Here is a 25,114-nt window from a genome sequence, read left to right on the forward strand (position 1 = left end):
TTGCTTGGCGTTTGTGAAGCCAAGCTCTTCTGAGTTTTCCCAATTGTCGTCTGCTCTTCGGCTGGGATCAAAGTTTATATTTGGTTGGTATTTGCAAGTGGTTTTGTGCTATAGAGCCTACTCGCCTGTTTATGCGGTTAGTGTGTTGCCTAAGCTCGGGGCTACTATTGGACACGTTGTCATTTTGCTTATGAATTTGCTCGAAGGACCAGACTAGGGCATTGACTTTTTCAAATTTCGACTTGATAACGGTGGGGACGTTAATGTCGATTTCATTATGCTCAGTGGCTGTTAGGTGGATGTCGCGTTTAAGCGGCTCGTCTATTTGGTGGTTTGTATTACTATGTTTTAGGGATTTTAAGCTAATCTTACTCGGCCTTATGTATTTCAAGCGGGTTTCTATATGTCTTAGGTTACTGGTGTGGATATGACTATTGATTTGGATTGTGAGGTCGAAGATTAGGGATTTTATCTGTGACTTTTCGTCGAATGACAGTGAGTGTTGCGCCCAACGAGGTATCTTCTACCGATGCGCTTCTGCTTGATAAGAGCAAGGCATTGTGTGCTCATCATAACTGTATTATAGGGTTTGGATGGGTTTATGGTTCTTTTGGGAATGGCATCTGGCGAGTCCAGTGCAGTATTTAGGGCGGTATTAAGTTCCTCGATGTGTGTGCCTATTTCTTAAGGACTTAGGTTGGAAGATCTTACAATTGGTCTGAGATTTCTTAAAAGGACAGAGTTCATTATATCTGTGTTGATACTGTCGAATTTATGGAATATTTTTGGATCGGTGCTTATATTGGCCTAGTTGTATTTCTTGGGTTACCCCGAGATGATCTGATGGGAATTCATCTATTGTGTTGCAGAGGGAACTATATTTTATCTGAAGGTCTATAGAGCATATGAAGAAATCTATTGAAGATGGGTTGTTAGGGTTATTGGGCCGACTTGGGTCTTTGGGGGGCAAAGAGCTAAGTTAGGTTGTCCTAGAAGCCAGTCTTGAAGTGTTTTACCGGCGCTTTTTATGTGGGCTGGGCTATAGTGGGGCACATGCCAGCTGGGGTGTTTGGCGTTTAGGTCGCAACCTATGATTATTTTCCAATGTGGCTTAGAGAGTTAAATAGCGCATTCATGTCATTAGTAAGAAGCGTTTAATTAGGACGTTTGTATAATAAGACTTCTATAAAGCTTTGGGTTTTTCTGAGCGAGTCTTGCTAGGAAAGTTTAATTGCCACGGCTTCGATGAAACGTAGTGGCGGAATATCTACGCGTTCGAAGTTTATGCCGTACCACCATTTTCTGGGTGGCGTCGCGCATGTCTTGTGTGGGTAGTTTTCACATTTTGCCTTATAAATTAGTATTGGGATAGCTTTGCGGAATTTCTGTTGCCTAGACGGTGTTCTGCTATGAACATTAACTCATGCCTCTTCTGTAGTAAGATGATTGAATTGACGTTTTGAAAGATACTTTTAAGTAAGGTCATTTTAATTGTGTGATTTGGATAAGAAAGTCTAAAAGTAGGGCTTGTTTTATTTTGCAAGCTTCCGACTCATCTAGGGCTTGGCTAGTGGGGTATTTTTTGGTAAGTTTCTATATCTTTGCCAAATGCTTGCACACTATCGCTGTTAGTTGTTTCAAGTGAGATATTTGGGGCTTTGGCTTGTGGCTAGTTTGTTAGCAAGATGCTTCTTTAGTGCCGGATTGGTGACAACAAAGTTTTTGAGGAGTTGTGGCTGGCCGGAGTCAGACCTTATCTCATCTGTATTCTTGAAGAGTGAGGCGAATGGGATATTATTTTTGAACTTGCTTATAGTAGCTACTGTAGTGGCTTTGGTAATTTTTTTTTTGAGTTTCTTTATGCAGTGCCACTTCGCTTATTTTCAATTTTGGCAGTGATTGCTACTCTGAACGGGCAAATCTTAGCATTTGCTGTGTGTTGACCTTTGCAGTTGACACACTGAATTTTATTGTTTTCTGATGGGTTTTCAGTCATTTTGATACTGCATTGCCCAAGGGCGTGGTCTGCAGTGCATTTGATGCATCTTTTTTCTGGCATTTTTATTTTTATCATTTGTCGCAACATACCTGTAAGTTCCTTTGGATTCACATTGGATGTTGCGATAATGGGTAGTTTTGACGCGGTGGTCCACGTAATTCCTTCCTTGGTTCAGTTGGGGCTACTGCAGCGGTTTCCTCCGGCTCATCATCGACGTCCATACCGTCGGCTACTAGTGGTTGGTTTCTGGCCCTTCGATTTCTTGTTTTTCTTAGGCTAGGAGGGTTCCAGTTCTGGGAACTCATCTTTTTGCGTGGCTTCGTTCTCATCCAGTTGGGAAAGACCAGCAAATTAAGTGCCATCGAATACCTTTGCCGTTGCTTTTTTTTTTAGACTTTTCAACTGGTCTTGGATTCCTTTATGTTTCCCGAAGACGCATTAGCTCTTCCATAATTAAGTGGTATTCTGTGGATTTCATCCACACACCCAGTTTTTTCAAGATCGTCATAATTTTTCAGTACTTTATTGGTTTCGGCTTCCTCATCCGTGTATTCATCACAGCTTAGCGATGATATTGATGAGGTGTAACTGCGTTTACCACACGCGTTCTCCTGCTCGTTGTTGAGATCAGCTTGTTGCGATGGGTTATTATATTTTGCACTTGCCATTCTGCTTTATGTGTACGATTCTTTGGCAATGCCGACTTGCTTTTTTGCTCTTTGGCACTTCTGTCTAATTTAATTTTTCCGAAGTTTGCGAGCATTGTTTGTCACTTGTGGCCGTAATATTTATTAATGTGTCCATATCACATATATCACTTTTGCCACTTTAGGTTTTCACAGTGCTTAAGGGTTCAGTTTGATCATGCACTAGCACTCGCGTTTGACGCGGCTTCACATTCACATGTTCGACACATTTCCAAACTCGTGTTCAACACGGCTTCACTCAATCACGTGTTCGACACGTTTCCAAACTAGCGTTCACTTCGACATTTAAGCAATCAGAGGAGACGCGGATGTTGCAACTGCTATGGCAGCTATATGATAGAATGGTCCGATACAGCCGGTTCTGACATATGTATGTACTTCGTGTAATGGAAAGAGGCACTTCTGCTTACTTTCATAACGAAAGTTTTAAAACTGAGAGACTAGTTCAAATAGAAACAGACAGACGGACGGAGCTATACGACTCGACTGTTGATAATGATCAAGAATATATGTATATACTTTTTAGGGTCAGAGATGTCTTCTTCTATGCGTTTCACATGTCGAAAAAAACAATAAGTATAAGTATAAAAACAAATTAAACAAGTAAGAGGTTCTAGTCAGTTCTAAACCCTCTTATTCCAACACCAAATGCAGTTAGACAGAAAGACGGACATGGCTAGATCGACTCGGCTATTGATGCTGATAAAGAATATATACTTTATGGGGTTGGAGATGTTTCTTCTGCCTGTTACATACAGTTACATTGGCTCCAATACATTATACCCTTTTTACCAATTATTAAGGCGATAATTACTACTGCCATCTGGGTCAATGGATTTTTTTTTATTTTTCAATGTGACCCACTCAAGAAGTTGCTTGGCGTTTGTGAAGCCAAGCTCTTCTAAGTTTTCCCAATTGCCGTCTGCTCTTCGGCTGGGATCAAAGTTTATATTTGGTTGGTATTTGCAAGTGGTTTTGTGCTATAGAGCCTACTCGCCTGTTTATGCGGTTAGTGTGTTGCCTAAGCTCGGGGCTACTATTGGACACGTTGTCATTTTGCTTATGAATTTGCTCGAAGGACCAGACTAGGGCATTGACTTTTTCAAATTTCGACTTGATAACGGTGGGGACGTTAATGTCGATTTCATTATGCTCAGTGGCTGTTAGGTGGATGTCGCGTTTAAGCGGCTCGTCTATTTGGTGGTTTGTATTACTATGTTTTAGGGATTTTAAGCTAATCTTACTCGGCCTTATGTATTTCAAGCGGGTTTCTATATGTCTTAGGTTACTGGTGTGGATATGACTATTGATTTGGATTGTGAGGTCGAAGATTAGGGATTTTATCTGTGACTTTTCGTTGAATGACAGTGAGTGTTGCGCCCAACGAGGTATCTTCTACCGATGCGCTTCTGCTTGATAAGAGCAAGGCATTGTGTGCTCATCATAACTGTATTATAGGGTTTGGATGGGTGTATGGTTCTTTTGGGAATGGCATCTGGCGAGTCCAGTGCAGTATTTAGGGCGGTATTAAGTTCCTCGATGTGTGTCCCTATTTCTTAAGGACTTAGGTTGGAAGATTTTACAATTGGTCTGAGATTTCTTAAATGGACAGAGTTCCATATATCTGTGTTGATACTGTCGAATTTATGGACTATTTTTGGATCGGTGCTTATATTGGCCTAGTTGTATTTCTAGGGTTACCCCAAGATGATCTGATGGGAATTCATCTATTGTGTTGCAGAGGGAACTATATTTTATCTGAAGGTCTATAGAGCATATGAAGAAATCTATTGAAGATGGGTTGTTAGGGTTATTGGGCCGACTTGGGTCTTTGGGGGGCAAAGAGCTAAGTTGGGTTGTCCTAGAAGCCAGTCTTGAAGTGTTTAACCGGCGCTTTTTATGTGGGCTGGGCTATAGTGGGGCACATGCCAGCTGGGGTGTTTGGCGTTTAGGTCGCAACCTATGATTATTTTCCAATGTGGCTTAGAGAGTTAAATAGCGCATTCATGTCATTAGTAAGAAGCGTTTAAATAGGACGTTTGTATAATAAGACTTCTATAAAGCTTTGGGTGTTTCTGAGCGAGTCTTGATAGGAAAGTTTAATTGCCACGGCTTCGATGAAACGTGGCGGAATATCTACGCGTTCGAAGTTTATGCCGTACCACCATTTTCTGGGTGGCGTCGCGCATGTCTTGTGTGGGTAGTTTTCACATTTTGCCTTAAAAATTAGTATTGGGATAGCTTTGCGGAATTTCTGTTGCCTAGACGGTGTTCTGCTATGAACATTAACTCATGCCTCTTCTGTAGTAAGATGATTGAATTGACGTTTTGAAAGATACTTTTAAGTAAGGTCATTTTAATTGTGTGATTTGGATAAGAAAGTCTAAAAGTAGGGCCTGTTTTATTTTGCAAGCTTCCGACTCATCTAGGGCTTGGCTAGTGGGGTATTTTTTGGTAAGTTTCTATATCTTTGCCAAATGCTTGCACACTATCGCTGTTAGTTGTTTCAAGTGAGATATTTGGGGCTTTGGCTTGTGGCTAGTTTGTTAGCAAGATGCTTCTTTAGTGCCGGATTGGTGACAACAAAGTTTTTGAGGAGTTGTGGCTGGCCGGAGTCAGACCTTATCTCATCTGTATTCTTGAAGAGTGAGGCGAATGGGATATTATTTTGAACTTGCTTATAGTAGCTACTATGCTATGCAGTGCCACTTCTCTTATTTTCAATTTTGGCAGTGATTGCTACTCTGAACGGGCAAATCTTAGCATTTGCTGTGTGTTGACCTTTGCAGTTGACACACTGAATTTTATTGTTTTCTGATGGGTTTTCAGTCATTTTGATACTGCATTGCCCAAGGGCGTGGTCTGCAGTGAGTTTGATGCATCTTTTTTCTGGCATTTTTAATTTTATCATTTGTCGCAACATACCTGTCAGTTCCTTTGGATTCACATTGGATGTTGCGATAATGGGTAGTTTTGACGCGGTGGTCCAGGTAATTCCCTCCTTGGTTCAGTTGGGGCTACTGCAGCGGTTTCCTCCGGCTCATCATCGACGTCCTTGGATTCCTTTATGTTTCCCGAAGACGCATTAGCTCTTCCATAATTAAGTGGTATTCTGTGGATTTCATCCACATCATCGTCATCATGGTTTTTAGGTGCAATGCCGACTTACTTTTTTGCTCTTTGGCACTTCTGTCTAATTTAATTTTTCCGAAGGTTGCGATCATTGTTTGTCACTTGTGGCCGTAATATTTAAGGGTCCAGTTTGATCATGCACTAGCACTCGTGTTTGACGCGTATCCACACTCGCGTTTGCTGTGTTTCGAGACACGCATTTGACGCGGCTTCACATTCACATGTTCGACACTTTTCCAAACTTGTGCAACCGACGACCCCGGCAGCAGTCCACATGCTGGTGATCATGTGAATAGAGACCCCGTTGACACCCTAGTGCATATAATAGATATCATCAAACCCAATTCACACGCTGCAACTGCGGCTCGCCTAATTCAATCACAGACAAAAAAAAACGATAGGCGCAAAGTCTTTGACAGCAGGTCCCCACCTTCTGCGCGGCGAAAACAGAACAAGACTGACACCAGTCCAGTTCAAATACATACAGCCATATCCTCTCTTGGCGCCACACGAAAACAACAAAGATATGGAGACTAATGAATCTGTGGCCGAGCAGATAAGCTCAGCCCAAGAAGAGAACTTTCCTGCTTCAAAGACTCCTCAGGTTGAGGGCGGCAGCCATCCCAACGCCGTCGCCCATGCCAGTACCAGCTCCTCCGTGCCCGAAGAAAGGGCCAACAACAATGCCCCCACTGGAGGAAAAAAGCCACCCCTCATCGTCCTAAATGACATTGATGACATCAACGACGTGTGGCTCATACTATCTGAAGTAGTGGACTTGGACAACCTGACCATCAAGTCCAACCTAGGTCGGACCATGCAACTCCTAGCCAATGATGTGCCCACATACAGGGCCATCATAAAGAAACTGGAAGAACCAGAAATACAATTCTATTCATACCAGCTCCAGGAGGAAAAGCCCTACAGCATAGTCATCAAAGACTTTCACCACGCCACACTCAACCGAGAGCTCAACGACGACCTGCGTAGCTGCGTGGATAGTGCACGAAGTGCACGGGCACGCAGCCACATACTGCCGAAAACAATACAAATGCGTAAAATGCTGGCTTAATCATCGCACTGCCGATTTCACACGGCCCGACTCAGTTCCCACTGCGCCCACTGCGCTGGTAACCACCCTGCCAACTATAAAGGTTGCTAGTAGTTCACCGAATATACAAAGCGTGCGGGAGCTCCAAAGCCCGCCAAAATGAAAAGTCTCCCACCGACTCAAGCGAACCGAAGCCGCAGCAACAATGTTCATGGGCCTACACCTGTTGACTTCCACCGTACAGCACCCACTGAACAAGTAGAAGGGCATTCATACGCCGCTGCCACCAGAAGAGGACTACCTGCATTCAGCAAAGAGAACAGCGCTAGCCAGCGAGAAGGACCAGCCAGCTAAGCTACTTAGATTGCTGAGGAAACAGCAAAAGGAGCAAATGGAGACTATAGACAGCCAAGTCGAAGCATTCGCCAACTGATACAACGAACGCTTGCACGCGATACTGCAACCGGGTAGCAAGAGACCTCGCTGGGAGGTGTGTAGTCAGGAGGCTCAAGAGAATATCTTTTAAGGCCTCCTCCAACCACGACGTGACGATGCAGCCTTACCTTAAAAATAAAAACAAGTAAGAGGTTCTAGTCGAGAGCTCCCGACTAGGTGATACCCTGAACCCTCTTCTTCCAACATCAAATTAATATATATTCTATTTTAGAAGCTATATGTCAAGTTTGGTGATTGCTTGGAAGCGGAGGAAGTTATCGATTATCGGAAAAAAACTTGATCTGCGCGTCACTAGGAGCACCTACATCTAAAATTTCAAGTCTCTAGCTCATATAGGTGCTGAGATCCTTGCGTTCATACATACGGACAGAAAGGCAGACAGACAGACGGGCATGGCTAGATCGACTCGGATATTGGTGCTGATCAAGAATATATATACTTTATGGGGTCTGAGATGCTTCCTTCTGCCTGTGCATACATTTGGATTTTGAACAAATATAATATACCCTTATACCCATTTTTAATGGGTTCAGGGTATAAAAAGGAGATAGAGAGAAAGGGAGAAGATACATATGTTGCGACAAATAATAAAATGAGCATTTCGTTTTTATTCTTTAACGTTGTACGCGAGTTAGGGTCGTAAGGGTCGATAGACTGCCTTTTTCTATGGTAGAAAATTAGGTTGTTCTGAGAGTTGCGTATTATGCCCTTCTCTTTGAGACTGTTTATATGGCCTTTAGTTAGATGGTCTGTTGAGAACCCGAACGGGATCCGGACCTGCTCTATGCTATCTAGTATTGTTGATTTATACTGTTGCGGTGTCTACTCGTTTCGTCTTTGGGATCTTGTAGAGTTTTGAGTATGGTGTGTAATTATACTAGCTACAGTTAATACTAATTATACCAGCTGTAGATCGTACACATTTTTCAATAGCAAATGGTTCATTACAAGGCCGCACACGCTCTTAATATTGTAAAGATGCAACAAAATGAAAGGTATACAAACAAAACTTTTTTGTAACTGATAAATATTTTTGGTTAATTGCATCTGATGGCAATAGTAGAATGTAGACCGCTTAGACAACCGGATGGATGTGCACTGTCGAATTGGAGTTTTATGCTGTAGTCTGGAAAGAGATAAAACTAAAGGTGCATAATATGTAATTGATGAGTAATAAGCGATAAGTTAATAATCAACAACAATTCCAATTCCAATATTTACAGATGCAGACAAAAAGAAAAATTCTTTCTCTTAGAAAATCGTATTTGTAGCCCTTAAAAGGGCTTTGTTGAAAAACAAATTTCAATATTAGAAATTTGCACATGCTGACGAGCAGTTAGCAATTTCAAATTATTTCTTCGTTGCAGATGCAGTCTTCGCTTTTGGCTTCTTGACAGCAGTTTTCTTCGGGGTCGTAGCCGACACGACTTTCTTCGGTTTAGCAGTTGTGGTCTTAGGTTTTGGGGTCTTTGGCTTTGTTGCGCTTGATTTAGCCTTTGCTGTTGTAGGCTTGGCCTTAATGGTTCCCGTTTTCTTCGCATCCTTAGCCTTTGCTTTGTCCGCCTTCTTTTTCTCAACACTCTTTTTGGTTGCTGCCGATTTTGATGGCCTTTTATCAGCGGCACCCGCTGCTTTCTTCGTGGTAGATGTACTACTCTTCTTTTTAGTTGCTGCTGCCGCCGAAGCATTTACCTTCTTAGTTTTCTTCTCGACAGCGGAGGCCTTTGGCTTGGGATCCTTTTTAGCGGATGCAGATAGTTTGAACGAACCAGAGGCACCCTTGCCCTTTGTTTGGATCAGCTTTCCATTCGCAACCGCATTCTTTAGGTACTTCTTAATGAACGGGGCTAGCTTCTGGGCATCGCACTTGTATGTAGCACCGATATATTTTTTAATTGCCAGAAGGGATGAGCCACCACGTTCCTTTAAGTTTTTAATCGATGCATCTACCATTTGCTGAGTTGGTGGGTGCGATGGAGGAGCTGCTGACTTCTTTGACTTTGGTGTGGCGGCTGCTGCCTTTTTAGTAGCCACCTTTTTCTCGCCTGACGCTGCTTGGGCAATCACAGGAGATGCGGACGTTGCAACTGCGGAATCAGACATCTTAACTTCACTTTATTCACTGTTCACTTGTTAATTTTCGAAAAAATTCATATTTTTTTGGTCACCCGTTTGCGTGAGAATCGAGGAGGACGGTGGTACGAGAATGTTTTTGGTATTGAACGTTTGTTACTCAATGCGTCGTCATTACATACTTGTTAAATGGTCATTTACAAAAGTTTATACTTGGAAATCGTTGTGAATATGAATTGGAATGTTTTGTTTAATATTCAAACAATACAATATAAATTATTTAGTGTATTTAACATGATTTTATGATTTTTAATTGCCAGTCAAAGTTTAACTTTGTGTCTTGGCGAAAAACGTTTTCGAGCAAAAAACACGATTATTAATAATAATATAACGAATCTTGAAATATTATGCATTTATATACAATATTTCAACAATTCTTTAATTAAATTCAACTATTAATTTAAATATATCTTAAGTCTACTATTTTAAATATCTATTTAACATAACCCTTAGCTGTTAAAAACAGGCAAGTTTACAATGAAATCAATATAAAACGCTTCAGACAAATCTAATTTTGTCTTTAACAGTTAATATAAATTAAAAAAAAAAAGGAAATGAAAGATTATTCCATTTAGTAAAACAAATTGTTAATATAGTTGAAACTAAATTAATAAAATATCATGCGAAATCCATATGACATTTCTGTGTAGCGAAAAATCCATTAGACCCTTAGTTAATTTATTTTCGAAATTCAGAAATTATCTCTTAGAGCACAATTGATTGATGAAAAATTAAAAATTATGTTTATTTGCGGTGATGAGGACCAAACCAAATGCTTTATATAGCTATTCAGAAAATCATCTATACATCGACATATATTTTGTCGGTGGAATATAATGGAGTTGAGTTTTCGGTTAAATATTAAATAATATGCATATGGATTTATCGTTAAGATACAATGAGGTGAAGCAAATACTGTAATGCCCTATTCGCTTATTGTCACATTTTATAAAGCTATTTAATATAATGTTGTATTTGGCGACCTTTCCATTTCAAAATTGTTTGTTTGGCAGGCTCGAGGTCCGAGCTTTTTTTATTCAAGACAAAATGAAAATGCAGTTTAGTTTGACTTTTAACCAATATTTTTCGGTATTTAATATATTGATACGAAAATATCAATCTCCTTGTTTAGAATATTTTGTGGTCCTGAAAAGGACCGATTTGTTTGATATTAAGGATGAGGTATAACTTAAGCGCGCTCCCCACGAATACGTCTGGCCAGTTGAATGTCCTTGGGCATGATGGTGACACGCTTAGCGTGGATAGCACACAAATTTGTATCTTCGAATAGGCCAACTAGATAGGCTTCGCTAGCTTCCTGCAAAGCCATCACAGCCGAGCTCTGGAAACGTAAGTCGGTCTTGAAATCCTGAGCAATTTCGCGTACTAAACGCTGGAACGGCAACTTGCGAATAAGCAGTTCCGTGCTCTTCTGGTAGCGACGAATTTCACGCAGGGCAACAGTGCCTGGCCTATAGCGATGAGGTTTCTTCACACCACCAGTTGCTGGAGCACTTTTACGTGCTGCCTTAGTAGCTAACTGTTTCCGAGGAGCCTTTCCTCCAGTTGATTTACGAGCAGTTTGCTTAGTACGAGCCATCTTTCTTTCACAATTCTAACTTTACACAGTCACTGTTAAAAACACAATAACCGTTCGTCTCGTTTGTGTATCGCTTATATAGAAAATACGTGATAAGTTAGAAAGAGAACGAAAGATATTTGCTGTTCGTCGCTTTGCCGAATATGTTACGAGGGTAGTGTGTGAGCGAGATGGAAATATTTTTTTACTCGCTCGAGTTTTGGATATTTTTGGTATAAATATAAGCGCTGGCTGAAGAGCTAGCATTAGTATCTTTGTGACATTCGTGGTGTAAAGTAGAATAAAAATATAAAGTGAAAAATGACTGGTCGTGGTAAAGGTGGCAAAGGCTTGGGTAAAGGCGGCGCCAAACGTCATCGCAAAGTGTTGCGTGATAATATTCAGGGCATCACGAAACCAGCTATCCGCCGTTTAGCTCGTCGTGGTGGCGTAAAACGTATTTCTGGTCTTATTTATGAGGAAACTCGTGGTGTTCTAAAAGTTTTCTTGGAAAATGTTATCCGTGATGCGGTCACATACACCGAGCACGCCAAGAGGAAGACAGTCACAGCCATGGATGTTGTTTACGCGCTGAAAAGACAAGGCCGTACCCTGTACGGTTTTGGCGGTTAAAAAGAAAATGTAGAATTTATGTTGACACCAATCGGTCCTTTTCAGGACCACTAATCCGTTTTATTAAGAGATCAAAAACGTTTAATTCAACCTTAATGAAAGAAGCAAGCACAGATCATATGAATGTCTAAAATGTGATGTATTCAAGCGTCAAACGTTTCTCCATCTCAGAATCAACCGCTCCCGACACTGCTCCATTAATCGACCAGAATCACCGATGTTCGTTTGTTTTACATATTTTGTGCTTGTTTTTAATCCATCACAAACGTATGACAACCGCATTCGATAGGACAATTTGCACATTTTTAGCGACTAGCACGACTGTACTTTTGAGCTGAGATGTACTTTGTATTATTGAATCGATTTCGGATACCCTATCGAATGAAAAGATAATCTCTTTTTTAATATTTTTGGTCGTCCTGAAAAGGACGGTTGGTTTCGACTATTTACAAATGTATACGCTGTCTTTTTTTTTTTTTGTTTAGTTAACTAGCAAATTATGCCTTCTTTTCCGTCTTCTTGGGCAACAGAACTGCTTGGATGTTGGGTAAAACACCGCCCTGGGCAATGGTGACGCCCGAAAGCAGTTTGTTTAACTCCTCATCGTTACGAATGGCCAATTGCAAGTGGCGAGGGATAATTCTAGTTTTCTTGTTGTCGCGTGCAGCATTGCCAGCCAACTCCAAAACTTCAGCGGCCAAATATTCCATAACGGCAGCCAAGTAGACAGGAGCACCGGCACCAACACGTTCAGCATAGTTGCCCTTACGAAGGAGGCGGTGAATACGACCAACGGGAAACTGAAGACCAGCGCGGTTAGAACGCGACTTTGCCTTTCCCTTCACTTTTCCACCTTTACCGCGACCAGACATTTTCGTATTTTCCTTATTTCACTGTTTCACACGCTTACACACAACTATCGAATGTTTCTGACATCCAACCACATATCCATTATATTTATACTTTTTCCAACTACCTACTTCTTCAGTTTTAGAGATGCGAGTTGAACGTGATATAAACATGAAAGCGTCGCTCGAAAAAAAGTATAAATGCGAAGCAACACACCCCAAGTGTCAAACATTTGTGAAGTGAATTAAAGTGAACGTTTGTGAATAATAATGCCGCCGAAAACAAGTGGGAAGGCAGCCAAAAAGGCTGGTAAGGCTCAAAAAAACATTACCAAGAATGACAAGAAGAAGAAGCGCAAGAGGAAGGAAAGCTATGCTATCTACATTTACAAAGTGCTCAAGCAGGTCCACCCTGACACCGGCATTTCGTCAAAGGCGATGAGCATAATGAACAGCTTTGTTAACGACATTTTCGAGCGTATTGCTGCCGAGGCCTCCCGTTTGGCTCACTACAACAAACGCTCAACTATTACCAGTCGGGAAATCCAAACCGCAGTACGTCTTTTGCTGCCCGGCGAATTGGCCAAGCACGCTGTCAGTGAGGGAACAAAAGCAGTTACAAAGTACACCAGCTCCAAGTAAAATTCAGCTAGATGTACATTGTACGGGAAGCAAACAAAAGCAAAAGGCCCTTTTCAGGGCCACAAATCGCCTTTTCAAGGAATTTAAAATATTTTTAAATATCAGAATATAGATATATCTTTCAGAAAATTAACAATTGTAATCGACGAAAGTTTGGACTCGTTATTTTAGAATACAAGCACTCTGTTTTCGAAATAAAAAAGATAACTTATTATCCGTTGGCTACAGCAAAGGATCAGTATTCCAAACTACCCGAATAAAAATCTTCCGACTAGTAATATCTTTTGCAAATAATCCATCAGCTCTCTTCTGGAATTCTAGCTGAAAAATGTTTCAATAGGCAAACGCGTAGTTTTTCGAGCATGATATTGCAAATAAAATTCGGTGACAGAAAATCGTTTTTTTTTTTTAGATTATTTCTGTCACAATGTGTTGTTGTCTTTTTTGGTATGATGTACATATTTCAAGTTGTATATTGGAAAATATCAATCTCCTTGTTTAGAATATTTTGTGGTCCTGAAAAGGACCGATTTGTTTGATATTTATGTTTTAAGGATGAGGTATAACTTAAGCGCGCTCCCCACGAATACGTCTGGCCAGTTGAATGTCCTTGGGCATGATGGTGACACGCTTAGCGTGGATAGCACACAAATTTGTATCTTCGAATAGGCCAACTAGATAGGCTTCGCTAGCTTCCTGCAAAGCCATCACAGCCGAGCTCTGGAAACGTAAGTCGGTCTTGAAGTCCTGAGCAATTTCGCGTACTAAACGCTGGAACGGCAACTTGCGAATAAGCAGTTCCGTGCTCTTCTGGTAGCGACGAATTTCACGCAGGGCAACAGTGCCTGGCCTATAGCGATGAGGTTTCTTCACACCACCAGTTGCTGGAGCACTTTTACGTGCTGCCTTAGTAGCTAACTGTTTCCGAGGAGCCTTTCCTCCAGTTGATTTACGAGCAGTTTGCTTAGTACGAGCCATCTTTCTTTCACAATTCTAACTTTACACAGTCACTGTTAAAAACACAATAACCGTTCGTCTCGTTTGTGTATCGCTTATATAGAAAATACGTGATAAGTTAGAAAGAGAACGAAAGATATTTGCTGTTCGTCGCTTTGCCGAATATGTTACGAGGGTAGTGTGTGAGCGAGATGGAAATATTTTTTTACTCGCTCGAGTTTTGGATATTTTTGGTATAAATATAAGCGCTGGCTGAAGAGCTAGCATTAGTATCTTTGTGACATTCGTGGTGTAAAGTAGAATAAAAATATAAAGTGAAAAATGACTGGTCGTGGTAAAGGTGGCAAAGGCTTGGGTAAAGGCGGCGCCAAACGTCATCGCAAAGTGTTGCGTGATAATATTCAGGGCATCACGAAACCAGCTATCCGCCGTTTAGCTCGTCGTGGTGGCGTAAAACGTATTTCTGGTCTTATTTATGAGGAAACTCGTGGTGTTCTAAAAGTTTTCTTGGAAAATGTTATCCGTGATGCGGTCACATACACCGAGCACGCCAAGAGGAAGACAGTCACAGCCATGGATGTTGTTTACGCGCTGAAAAGACAAGGCCGTACCCTGTACGGTTTTGGCGGTTAAAAAGAAAATGTAGAATTTATGTTGACACCAATCGGTCCTTTTCAGGACCACTAATCCGTTTTATTAAGAGATCAAAAACGTTTAATTCAACCTTAATGAAAGAAGCAAGCACAGATCATATGAATGTCTAAAATGTGATGTATTCAAGCGTCAAACGTTTCTCCATCTCAGAATCAACCGCTCCCGACACTGCTCCATTAATCGACCAGAATCACCGATGTTCGTTTGTTTTACATATTTTGTGCTTGTTTTTAATCCATCACAAACGTATGACAACCGCATTCGATAGGACAATTTGCACATTTTTAGCGACTAGCACGACTGTACTTTTGAGCTGAGATGTACTTTGTATTATTGAATCGATTTCGGATACCCTATTGAATGAAAAGATAATCTCTTTTTAAATATTTTTGGTCGTCCTGAAAAGGACGGTTGGTTTCAACTATTTACGAAGAATACGCTTTTTTTTTTTTAGTTTCGTTAACTAGCAAATTATGCCTTTTTTTAACATAATGCCTTCTTGGGCAACAGAACTGCTTGGATGTTGGGTAAAACAACGCCCAGGGCAATGGTCAAGCTGTCAAACGCTTCTCCATCTAAGAATCAACCGCTCCCGACACTGCTCCAGCAATCGACAAGATTCACCGATGTTCGTTTGTTTTACATATTTTGTGCTTGTTTTTTATCTATCACAAAAGTAAGACAACCGCATTCCATAAGACAATATTACACATTTTTATCGACTAGCACGACTGTACTTTGTATTATTGAATCGATTTCGGATACCCTATCGAATGAAAAGATAATCTCTTTTTTAATATTTTTGGTCGTCCTGAAAAGGACGGTTGGTTTCGACTATTTACAAATGTATACGCTGTCTTTTTTTTTTTTTGTTTAGTTAACTAGCAAATTATGCCTTCTTTTCCGTCTTCTTGGGCAACAGAACTGCTTGGATGTTGGGTAAAACACCGCCCTGGGCAATGGTGACGCCCGAAAGCAGTTTGTTTAACTCCTCATCGTTACGAATGGCCAATTGCAAGTGGCGAGGAATAATTCTAGTTTTCTTGTTGTCGCGTGCAGCATTGCCAGCCAACTCCAAAACTTCAGCGGCCAAATATTCCATAACGGCAGCCAAGTAGACAGGAGCACCGGCACCAACACGTTCAGCATAGTTGCCCTTACGAAGGAGGCGGTGAATACGACCAACGGGAAACTGAAGACCAGCGCGGTTAGAACGCGACTTTGCCTTTCCCTTCACTTTTCCACCTTTACCGCGACCAGACATTTTCGTATTTTCCTTATTTCACTGTTTCACTGCTTACACACAACTATCGAATGTTTCTGATATCCAACCACATATCCATTATATTTATACTTTTTCCAACTACCTACTTCTTCAGTTTTAGAGATGCGAATTGAACGTGATATAAACATGAAAGCGTCGCTCGAAAAAAAGTATAAATGCTAAGCAACACACCCTTAAGTGTCAAACATTTGTGAAGTGAATTAAAGTGAACGTTTGTGAATAATAATGCCGCCGAAAACAAGTGGGAAGGCAGCCAAAAAGGCTGGTAAGGCTCAAAAAAACATTACCAAGAATGACAAGAAGAAGAAGCGCAAGAGGAAGGAAAGCTATGCTATCTACATTTACAAAGTGCTCAAGCAGGTCCACCCTGACACCGGCATTTCGTCAAAGGCGATGAGCATAATGAACAGCTTTGTTAACGACATTTTCGAGCGTATTGCTGCCGAGGCCTCCCGTTTGGCTCACTACAACAAACGCTCAACTATTACCAGTCGGGAAATCCAAACCGCAGTACGTCTTTTGCTGCCCGGCGAATTGGCCAAGCACGCTGTCAGTGAGGGAACAAAAGCAGTTACAAAGTACACCAGCTCCAAGTAAAATTCAGCTAGATGTACATTGTACGGGAAGCAAACAAAAGCAAAAGGCCCTTTTCAGGGCCACAAATCGCCTTTTCAAGGAATTTAAAATATTTTTAAATATCAGAATATAGATATATCTTTCAGAAAATTAACAATTGTAATCGACGAAAGTTTGGACTCGTTATTTTAGAATACAAGCACTCTGTTTTCGAAATAAAAAAGATAACTTATTATCCGTTGGCTACAGCAAAGGATCAGTATTCCAAACTACCCGAATAAAAATCTTCCGACTAGTAATATCTTTTGCAAATAATCCATCAGCTCTCTTCTGGAATTCTAGCTGAAAAATGTTTCAATAGGCAAACGCGTAGTTTTTCGAGCATGATATTGCAAATAAAATTCGGTGACAGAAAATCGTTTTTTTTTTTTAGATTATTTCTGTCACAATGTGTTGTTGTCTTTTTTGGTATGATGTACATATTTCAAGTTGTATATTGGAAAATATCAATCTCCTTGTTTAGAATATTTTGTGGTCCTGAAAAGGACCGATTTGTTTGATATTTATGTTTTAAGGATGAGGTATAACTTAAGCGCGCTCCCCACGAATACGTCTGGCCAGTTGAATGTCCTTGGGCATGATGGTGACACGCTTAGCGTGGATAGCACACAAATTTGTATCTTCGAATAGGCCAACTAGATAGGCTTCGCTAGCTTCCTGCAAAGCCATCACAGCCGAGCTCTGGAAACGTAAGTCGGTCTTGAAGTCCTGAGCAATTTCGCGTACTAAACGCTGGAACGGCAACTTGCGAATAAGCAGTTCCGTGCTCTTCTGGTAGCGACGAATTTCACGCAGGGCAACAGTGCCTGGCCTATAGCGATGAGGTTTCTTCACACCACCAGTTGCTGGAGCACTTTTACGTGCTGCCTTAGTAGCTAACTGTTTCCGAGGAGCCTTTCCTCCAGTTGATTTACGAGCAGTTTGCTTAGTACGAGCCATCTTTCTTTCACAATTCTAACTTTACACAGTCACTGTTAAAAACACACTGAGCATGTGTCTCGTTTGTGTATCGCTTATATAGAAAATACGTGATAAGTTAGAAAGAGAACGAAAGATATTTGCTGTTCGTCGCTTTGCCGAATATGTTACGAGGGTAGTGTGTGAGCGAGATGGAAATATTTTTTTACTCGCTCGAGTTTTGGATATTTTTGGTATAAATATAAGCGCTGGCTGAAGAGCTAGCATTAGTATCTTTGTGACATTCGTGGTGTAAAGTAGAATAAAAATATAAAGTGAAAAATGACTGGTCGTGGTAAAGGTGGCAAAGGCTTGGGTAAAGGCGGCGCCAAACGTCATCGCAAAGTGTTGCGTGATAATATTCAGGGCATCACGAAACCAGCTATCCGCCGTTTAGCTCGTCGTGGTGGCGTAAAACGTATTTCTGGTCTTATTTATGAGGAAACTCGTGGTGTTCTAAAAGTTTTCTTGGAAAATGTTATCCGTGATGCGGTCACATACACCGAGCACGCCAAGAGGAAGACAGTCACAGCCATGGATGTTGTTTACGCGCTGAAAAGACAAGGCCGTACCCTGTACGGTTTTGGCGGTTAAAAAGAAAATGTAGAATTTATGTTGACACCAATCGGTCCTTTTCAGGACCACTAATCCGTTTTATTAAGAGATCAAAAACGTTTAATTCAACCTTAATGAAAGAAGCAAGCACAGATCATATGAATGTCTAAAATGTGATGTATTCAAGCGTCAAACGTTTCTCCATCTCAGAATCAACCGCTCCCGACACTGCTCCATTAATCGACCAGAATCACCGATGTTCGTTTGTTTTACATATTTTGTGCTTGTTTTTAATCCATCACAAACGTATGACAACCGCATTCGATAGGACAATTTGCACATTTTTAGCGACTAGCACGACTGTACTTTTGAGCTGAGATGTACTTTGTATTATTGAATCGATTTCGGATACCCTATTGAATGAAAAGATAATCTCTTTTTAAATATTTTTGGTCGTCCTGAAAAGGACGGTTGGTTTCAACTATTTACGAAGAATACGCTTTTTTTTTTTTAGTTTCGTTAACTAGCAAATTATGCCTTTTTTTAACATAATGCCTTCTTGGGCAACAGAACTGCTTGGATGTTGGGTAAAACAACGCCCAGGGCAATGGTCAAGCTGTCAAACGCTTCTCCATCTAAGAATCAACCGCTCCCGACACTGCTCCAGCAATCGACAAGATTCACCGATGTTCGTTTGTTTTACATATTTTGTGCTTGTTTTTTATCTATCACAAAAGTAAGACAACCGCATTCCATAAGACAATATTACACATTTTTATCGACTAGCACGACTGTACTTTGTATTATTGAATCGATTTCGGATACCCTATCGAATGAAAAGATAATCTCTTTTTTAATATTTTTGGTCGTCCTGAAAAGGACGGTTGGTTTCGACTATTTACAAATGTATACGCTGTCTTTTTTTTTTTTTGTTTAGTTAACTAGCAAATTATGCCTTCTTTTCCGTCTTCTTGGGCAACAGAACTGCTTGGATGTTGGGTAAAACACCGCCCTGGGCAATGGTGACGCCCGAAAGCAGTTTGTTTAACTCCTCATCGTTACGAATGGCCAATTGCAAGTGGCGAGGAATAATTCTAGTTTTCTTGTTGTCGCGTGCAGCATTGCCAGCCAACTCCAAAACTTCAGCGGCCAAATATTCCATAACGGCAGCCAAGTAGACAGGAGCACCGGCACCAACACGTTCAGCATAGTTGCCCTTACGAAGGAGGCGGTGAATACGACCAACGGGAAACTGAAGACCAGCGCGGTTAGAACGCGACTTTGCCTTTCCCTTCACTTTTCCACCTTTACCGCGACCAGACATTTTCGTATTTTCCTTATTTCACTGTTTCACTGCTTACACACAACTATCGAATGTTTCTGATATCCAACCACATATCCATTATATTTATACTTTTTCCAACTACCTACTTCTTCAGTTTTAGAGATGCGAATTGAACGTGATATAAACATGAAAGCGTCGCTCGAAAAAAAGTATAAATGCTAAGCAACACACCCTTAAGTGTCAAACATTTGTGAAGTGAATTAAAGTGAACGTTTGTGAATAATAATGCCGCCGAAAACAAGTGGGAAGGCAGCCAAAAAGGCTGGTAAGGCTCAAAAAAACATTACCAAGAATGACAAGAAGAAGAAGCGCAAGAGGAAGGAAAGCTATGCTATCTACATTTACAAAGTGCTCAAGCAGGTCCACCCTGACACCGGCATTTCGTCAAAGGCGATGAGCATAATGAACAGCTTTGTTAACGACATTTTCGAGCGTATTGCTGCCGAGGCCTCCCGTTTGGCTCACTACAACAAACGCTCAACTATTACCAGTCGGGAAATCCAAACCGCAGTACGTCTTTTGCTGCCCGGCGAATTGGCCAAGCACGCTGTCAGTGAGGGAACAAAAGCAGTTACAAAGTACACCAGCTCCAAGTAAAATTCAGCTAGATGTACATTGTACGGGAAGCAAACAAAAGCAAAAGGCCCTTTTCAGGGCCACAAATCGACTTTTCAAGGAATTAAAAATATTTAAAAATCAAAATATCTTATATGCATTCTGGTTGCGTTATAAGAACTTTTCTATTATCTTAAATATTAGAGTACACTTTCCGTCTATGCGGTCTTTAGAGAATCTTTAGTATTTATGGAACTTTTTCTATCTATTGTGCGGTGGAATGAATGAGGAAAGAACTTATATGATATTTACAATGATGAATGATGATAAGTTGACAAGTCCAATCTAACTTAACATATATGCCGATGTAGACAAAAAGAAAAATTCTTTCTCTTAGAAAATCGTATTTGTAGCCCTTAAAAGGGCTTTGTTGAAAAACAAATTTCAATATTAGAAATTTGCACATGCTGACGAGCAATTTCAAATTATTTCTTCGTTGCAGATGCAGTCTTCGCTTTTGGCTTCTTGACAGCAGTTTTCTTCGGGGTCGTAGCCGACACGACTTTCTTCGGTTTAGCAGTTGTGGTCTTAGGTTTTGGGGTCTTTGGCTTTGTTGCGCTTGATTTAGCCTTTGCTGTTGTAGGCTTGGCCTTAATGGTTCCCGTTTTCTTCGCATCCTTAGCCTTTGCTTTGTCCGCCTTCTTTTTCTCAACACTCTTTTTGGTTGCTGCCGATTTTGATGGCTTTTTATCAGCGGCACCCGCTGCTTTCTTCGTGGTAGATGTACTACTCTTCTTTTTAGTTGCTGCTGCCGCCGAAGCATTTACCTTCTTAGTTTTCTTCTCGACAGCGGAGGCCTTTGGCTTGGGATCCTTTTTAGCGGATGCAGATAGTTTGAACGAACCAGAGGCACCCTTGCCCTTTGTTTGGATCAGCTTTCCATTCGCAACCGCATTCTTTAGGTACTTCTTAATGAACGGGGCTAGCTTCTGGGCATCGCACTTGTATGTAGCACCGATATATTTTTTAATTGCCAGAAGGGATGAGCCACCACGTTCCTTTAAGTTTTTAATCGATGCATCTACCATTTGCTGAGTTGGTGGGTGCGATGGAGGAGCTGCTGACTTCTTTGACTTTGGTGTGGCGGCTGCTGCCTTTTTAGTAGCCACCTTTTTCTCGCCTGACGCTGCTTGGGCAATCACAGGAGATGCGGACGTTGCAACTGCGGAATCAGACATCTTAACTTCACTTTATTCACTGTTCACTTGTTAATTTTCGAAAAAATTCATATTTTTTTGGTCACCCGTTTGCGTGAGAATCGAGGAGGACGGTGGTACGAGAATGTTTTTGGTATTGAACGTTTGTTACTCAATGCGTCGTCATTACATACTTGTTAAATGGTCATTTACAAAAGTTTATACTTGGAAATCGTTGTGAATATGAATTGGAATGTTTTGTTTAATATTCAAACAATACAATATAAATTATTTAGTGTATTTAACATGATTTTATGATTTTTAATTGCCAGTCAAAGTTTAACTTTGTGTCTTGGCGAAAAACGTTTTCGAGCAAAAAACACGATTATTAATAATAATATAACGAATCTTGAAATATTATGCATTTATATACAATATTTCAACAATTCTTTAATTAAATTCAACTATTAATTTAAATATATCTTAAGTCTACTATTTTAAATATCTATTTAACATAACCCTTAGCTGTTAAAAACAGGCAAGTTTACAATGAAATCAATATAAAACGCTTCAGACAAATCTAATTTTGTCTTTAACAGTTAATATAAATTAAAAAAAAAAAGGAAATGAAAGATTATTCCATTTAGTAAAACAAATTGTTAATATAGTTGAAACTAAATTAATAAAATATCATGCGAAATCCATATGACATTTCTGTGTAGCGAAAAATCCATTAGACCCTTAGTTAATTTATTTTCGAAATTCAGAAATTATCTCTTAGAGCACAATTGATTGATGAAAAATTAAAAATTATGTTTATTTGCGGTGATGAGGACCAAACCAAATGCTTTATATAGCTATTCAGAAAATCATCTATACATCGACATATATTTTGTCGGTGGAATATAATGGAGTTGAGTTTTCGGTTAAATATTAAATAATATGCATATGGATTTATCGTTAAGATACAATGAGGTGAAGCAAATACTGTAATGCCCTATTTGCTTATTGTCACATTTTATAAAGCTATTTAATATAATGTTGTATTTGGCGACCTTTCCATTTCAAAATTGTTTGTTTGGCAGGCTCGAGGTCCGAGCTTTTTTTATTCAAGACAAAATGAAAATGCAGTTTTGTTTGACTTTTAACCAATGTTTTTCGACTGCACTTCGGTATTTAATATATTGATACGAAAATATCAATCTCCTTGTTTAGAATATTTTGTGGTCCTGAAAAGGACCGATTTGTTTGATATTAAGGATGAGGTATAACTTAAGCGCGCTCCCCACGAATACGTCTGGCCAGTTGAATGTCCTTGGGCATGATGGTGACACGCTTAGCGTGGATAGCACACAAATTTGTATCTTCGAATAGGCCAACTAGATAGGCTTCGCTAGCTTCCTGCAAAGCCATCACAGCCGAGCTCTGGAAACGTAAGTCGGTCTTGAAGTCCTGAGCAATTTCGCGTACTAAACGCTGGAACGGCAACTTGCGAATAAGCAGTTCCGTGCTCTTCTGGTAGCGACGAATTTCACGCAGGGCAACAGTGCCTGGCCTATAGCGATGAGGTTTCTTCACACCACCAGTTGCTGGAGCACTTTTACGTGCTGCCTTAGTAGCTAACTGTTTCCGAGGAGCCTTTCCTCCAGTTGATTTACGAGCAGTTTGCTTAGTACGAGCCATCTTTCTTTCACAATTCTAACTTTACACAGTCACTGTTAAAAACATACTGAGCATGTGTCTCGTTTGTGTATCGCTTATATAGAAAATACGTGATAAGTTAGAAAGAGAACGAAAGATATTTGCTGTTCGTCGCTTTGCCGAATATGTTACGAGGGTAGTGTGTGAGCGAGATGGAAATATTTTTTTACTCGCTCGAGTTTTGGATATTTTTGGTATAAATATAAGCGCTGGCTGAAGAGCTAGCATTAGTATCTTTGTGACATTCGTGGTGTAAAGTAGAATAAAAATATAAAGTGAAAAATGACTGGTCGTGGTAAAGGTGGCAAAGGCTTGGGTAAAGGGGGCGCCAAACGTCATCGCAAAGTGTTGCGTGATAATATTCAGGGCATCACGAAACCAGCTATCCGCCGTTTAGCTCGTCGTGGTGGCGTAAAACGTATTTCTGGTCTTATTTATGAGGAAACTCGTGGTGTTCTAAAAGTTTTCTTGGAAAATGTTATCCGTGATGCGGTCACATACACCGAGCACGCCAAGAGGAAGACAGTCACAGCCATGGATGTTGTTTACGCGCTGAAAAGACAAGGCCGTACCCTGTACGGTTTTGGCGGTTAAAAAGAAAATGTAGAATTTATGTTGACACCAATCGGTCCTTTTCAGGACCACTAATCCGTTTTATTAAGAGATCAAAAACGTTTAATTCAACCTTAATGAAAGAAGCAAGCACAGATCATATGAATGTCTAAAATGTGATGTATTCAAGCGTCAAACGTTTCTCCATCTCAGAATCAACCGCTCCCGACACTGCTCCATTAATCGACCAGAATCACCGATGTTCGTTTGTTTTACATATTTTGTGCTTGTTTTTAATCCATCACAAACGTATGACAACCGCATTCGATAGGACAATTTGCACATTTTTAGCGACTAGCACGACTGTACTTTTGAGCTGAGATGTACTTTGTATTATTGAATCGATTTCGGATACCCTATTGAATGAAAAGATAATCTCTTTTTAAATATTTTTGGTCGTCCTGAAAAGGACGGTTGGTTTCAACTATTTACGAAGAATACGCTTTTTTTTTTTTAGTTTCGTTAACTAGCAAATTATGCCTTTTTTTAACATAATGCCTTCTTGGGCAACAGAACTGCTTGGATGTTGGGTAAAACAACGCCCAGGGCAATGGTCAAGCTGTCAAACGCTTCTCCATCTAAGAATCAACCGCTCCCGACACTGCTCCAGCAATCGACAAGATTCACCGATGTTCGTTTGTTTTACATATTTTGTGCTTGTTTTTTATCTATCACAAAAGTAAGACAACCGCATTCCATAAGACAATATTACACATTTTTATCGACTAGCACGACTGTACTTTGTATTATTGAATCGATTTCGGATACCCTATCGAATGAAAAGATAATCTCTTTTTTAATATTTTTGGTCGTCCTGAAAAGGACGGTTGGTTTCGACTATTTACAAATGTATACGCTGTCTTTTTTTTTTTTGTTTAGTTAACTAGCAAATTATGCCTTCTTTTCCGTCTTCTTGGGCAACAGAACTGCTTGGATGTTGGGTAAAACACCGCCCTGGGCAATGGTGACGCCCGAAAGCAGTTTGTTTAACTCCTCATCGTTACGAATGGCCAATTGCAAGTGGCGAGGGATAATTCTAGTTTTCTTGTTGTCGCGTGCAGCATTGCCAGCCAACTCCAAAACTTCAGCGGCCAAATATTCCATAACGGCAGCCAAGTAGACAGGAGCACCGGCACCAACACGTTCAGCATAGTTGCCCTTACGAAGGAGGCGGTGAATACGACCAACGGGAAACTGAAGACCAGCGCGGTTAGAACGCGACTTTGCCTTTCCCTTCACTTTTCCACCTTTACCGCGACCAGACATTTTCGTATTTTCCTTATTTCACTGTTTCACTGCTTACAAACAACTATCGAATGTTTCTGACATCCAACCACATATCCATTATATTTATACTTTTTCCAACTACCTACTTCTTCAGTTTTAGAGATGCGAATTGAACGTGATATAAACATGAAAGCGTCGCTCGAAAAAAAGTATAAATGCTAAGCAACACACCCCAAGTGTCAAACATTTGTGAA

At 40.5% G+C, this 25,114-nt stretch overlaps 14 protein-coding genes and 1 pseudogene across 14 annotated transcripts; 7 read left to right on the top strand and 8 right to left on the bottom strand.

The window, feature by feature from the left end:
* Positions 1-8,658: 8,658 nt before the first annotated feature.
* On the bottom strand, positions 8,659-9,454 carry LOC115770610 (histone H1.2-like). Its single transcript, XM_030715946.1, has one exon. The coding sequence runs from the start codon at positions 9,446-9,448 to the stop codon at positions 8,696-8,698; it is 753 nt and encodes a 250-aa protein (XP_030571806.1). The 5' UTR covers positions 9,449-9,454; the 3' UTR covers positions 8,659-8,695.
* A 1,213-nt stretch (positions 9,455-10,667) lies between these two features.
* Positions 10,668-14,175, bottom strand: LOC115770885 (histone H3-like 5). The gene is made up of 2 exons (XM_030716320.1): positions 13,752-14,175; positions 10,668-11,082 (listed from the first exon to the last, which is right to left on the bottom strand). The coding sequence occupies exons 1-2, from the start codon at positions 14,156-14,158 to the stop codon at positions 10,668-10,670; spliced, it is 822 nt and encodes a 273-aa protein (XP_030572180.1). The 5' UTR covers positions 14,159-14,175.
* LOC115770608 (histone H4) lies at positions 11,364-11,690 on the top strand. The gene has a single exon (XM_030715945.1). The coding sequence runs from the start codon at positions 11,379-11,381 to the stop codon at positions 11,688-11,690; it is 312 nt and encodes a 103-aa protein (XP_030571805.1). The 5' UTR covers positions 11,364-11,378.
* Positions 12,102-12,586, bottom strand: LOC115770605 (histone H2A). Its single transcript, XM_030715942.1, has one exon. It carries the CDS (start codon positions 12,560-12,562, stop codon positions 12,188-12,190), a length of 375 nt encoding a protein of 124 aa, XP_030571802.1. The 5' UTR covers positions 12,563-12,586; the 3' UTR covers positions 12,102-12,187.
* On the top strand, positions 12,794-13,486 carry LOC115770606 (histone H2B). The gene has a single exon (XM_030715943.1). It carries the CDS (start codon positions 12,809-12,811, stop codon positions 13,178-13,180), a length of 372 nt encoding a protein of 123 aa, XP_030571803.1. The 5' UTR covers positions 12,794-12,808; the 3' UTR covers positions 13,181-13,486.
* Positions 14,176-14,443: 268 nt separating the features above from the next.
* On the top strand, positions 14,444-14,770 carry LOC115770607 (histone H4). Its single transcript, XM_030715944.1, has one exon. The coding sequence runs from the start codon at positions 14,459-14,461 to the stop codon at positions 14,768-14,770; it is 312 nt and encodes a 103-aa protein (XP_030571804.1). The 5' UTR covers positions 14,444-14,458.
* Positions 14,771-15,584: 814 nt separating this feature from the next.
* On the bottom strand, positions 15,585-16,084 carry LOC115770814 (histone H2A). Its single transcript, XM_030716235.1, has one exon. It carries the CDS (start codon positions 16,053-16,055, stop codon positions 15,681-15,683), a length of 375 nt encoding a protein of 124 aa, XP_030572095.1. The 5' UTR covers positions 16,056-16,084; the 3' UTR covers positions 15,585-15,680.
* A 198-nt stretch (positions 16,085-16,282) lies between these two features.
* LOC115770721 (histone H2B) lies at positions 16,283-16,979 on the top strand. Its single transcript, XM_030716120.1, has one exon. It carries the CDS (start codon positions 16,302-16,304, stop codon positions 16,671-16,673), a length of 372 nt encoding a protein of 123 aa, XP_030571980.1. The 5' UTR covers positions 16,283-16,301; the 3' UTR covers positions 16,674-16,979.
* A 261-nt stretch (positions 16,980-17,240) lies between these two features.
* Positions 17,241-23,020, bottom strand: LOC115770886 (histone H3.v1-like). Its single transcript, XM_030716321.1, has 3 exons — positions 22,595-23,020; positions 20,683-21,346; positions 17,241-17,655 (listed from the first exon to the last, which is right to left on the bottom strand). The coding sequence occupies exons 1-3, from the start codon at positions 23,001-23,003 to the stop codon at positions 17,241-17,243; spliced, it is 1,488 nt and encodes a 495-aa protein (XP_030572181.1). The 5' UTR covers positions 23,004-23,020.
* On the top strand, positions 17,937-18,263 carry LOC115770577 (histone H4). The gene has a single exon (XM_030715900.1). It carries the CDS (start codon positions 17,952-17,954, stop codon positions 18,261-18,263), a length of 312 nt encoding a protein of 103 aa, XP_030571760.1. The 5' UTR covers positions 17,937-17,951.
* Positions 19,078-19,577, bottom strand: LOC115770575 (histone H2A). Its single transcript, XM_030715898.1, has one exon. The coding sequence runs from the start codon at positions 19,546-19,548 to the stop codon at positions 19,174-19,176; it is 375 nt and encodes a 124-aa protein (XP_030571758.1). The 5' UTR covers positions 19,549-19,577; the 3' UTR covers positions 19,078-19,173.
* On the top strand, positions 19,776-20,227 carry LOC115770576 (histone H2B). The gene has a single exon (XM_030715899.1). The coding sequence runs from the start codon at positions 19,795-19,797 to the stop codon at positions 20,164-20,166; it is 372 nt and encodes a 123-aa protein (XP_030571759.1). The 5' UTR covers positions 19,776-19,794; the 3' UTR covers positions 20,167-20,227.
* LOC115770578 (histone H1.2) lies at positions 20,610-21,368 on the bottom strand. Its single transcript, XM_030715901.1, has one exon. It carries the CDS (start codon positions 21,360-21,362, stop codon positions 20,610-20,612), a length of 753 nt encoding a protein of 250 aa, XP_030571761.1. The 5' UTR covers positions 21,363-21,368.
* Positions 23,021-23,146: 126 nt separating the features above from the next.
* On the top strand, positions 23,147-23,615 carry LOC115770887 (annotated as a pseudogene).
* An 885-nt stretch (positions 23,616-24,500) lies between these two features.
* On the bottom strand, positions 24,501-24,928 carry LOC115770813 (histone H2A). The gene has a single exon (XM_030716234.1). It carries the CDS (start codon positions 24,897-24,899, stop codon positions 24,525-24,527), a length of 375 nt encoding a protein of 124 aa, XP_030572094.1. The 5' UTR covers positions 24,900-24,928; the 3' UTR covers positions 24,501-24,524.
* Between the last annotated feature and the right edge of the window lie 186 nt (positions 24,929-25,114).

This window comes from Drosophila novamexicana, unplaced genomic scaffold (genome assembly GCF_003285875.2).
Source record: "Drosophila novamexicana strain 15010-1031.04,08,12 unplaced genomic scaffold, DnovRS2.1 tig00004560-arrow-pilon, whole genome shotgun sequence".
NCBI classification, from domain to species: domain Eukaryota; kingdom Metazoa; phylum Arthropoda; class Insecta; order Diptera; family Drosophilidae; genus Drosophila; species Drosophila novamexicana.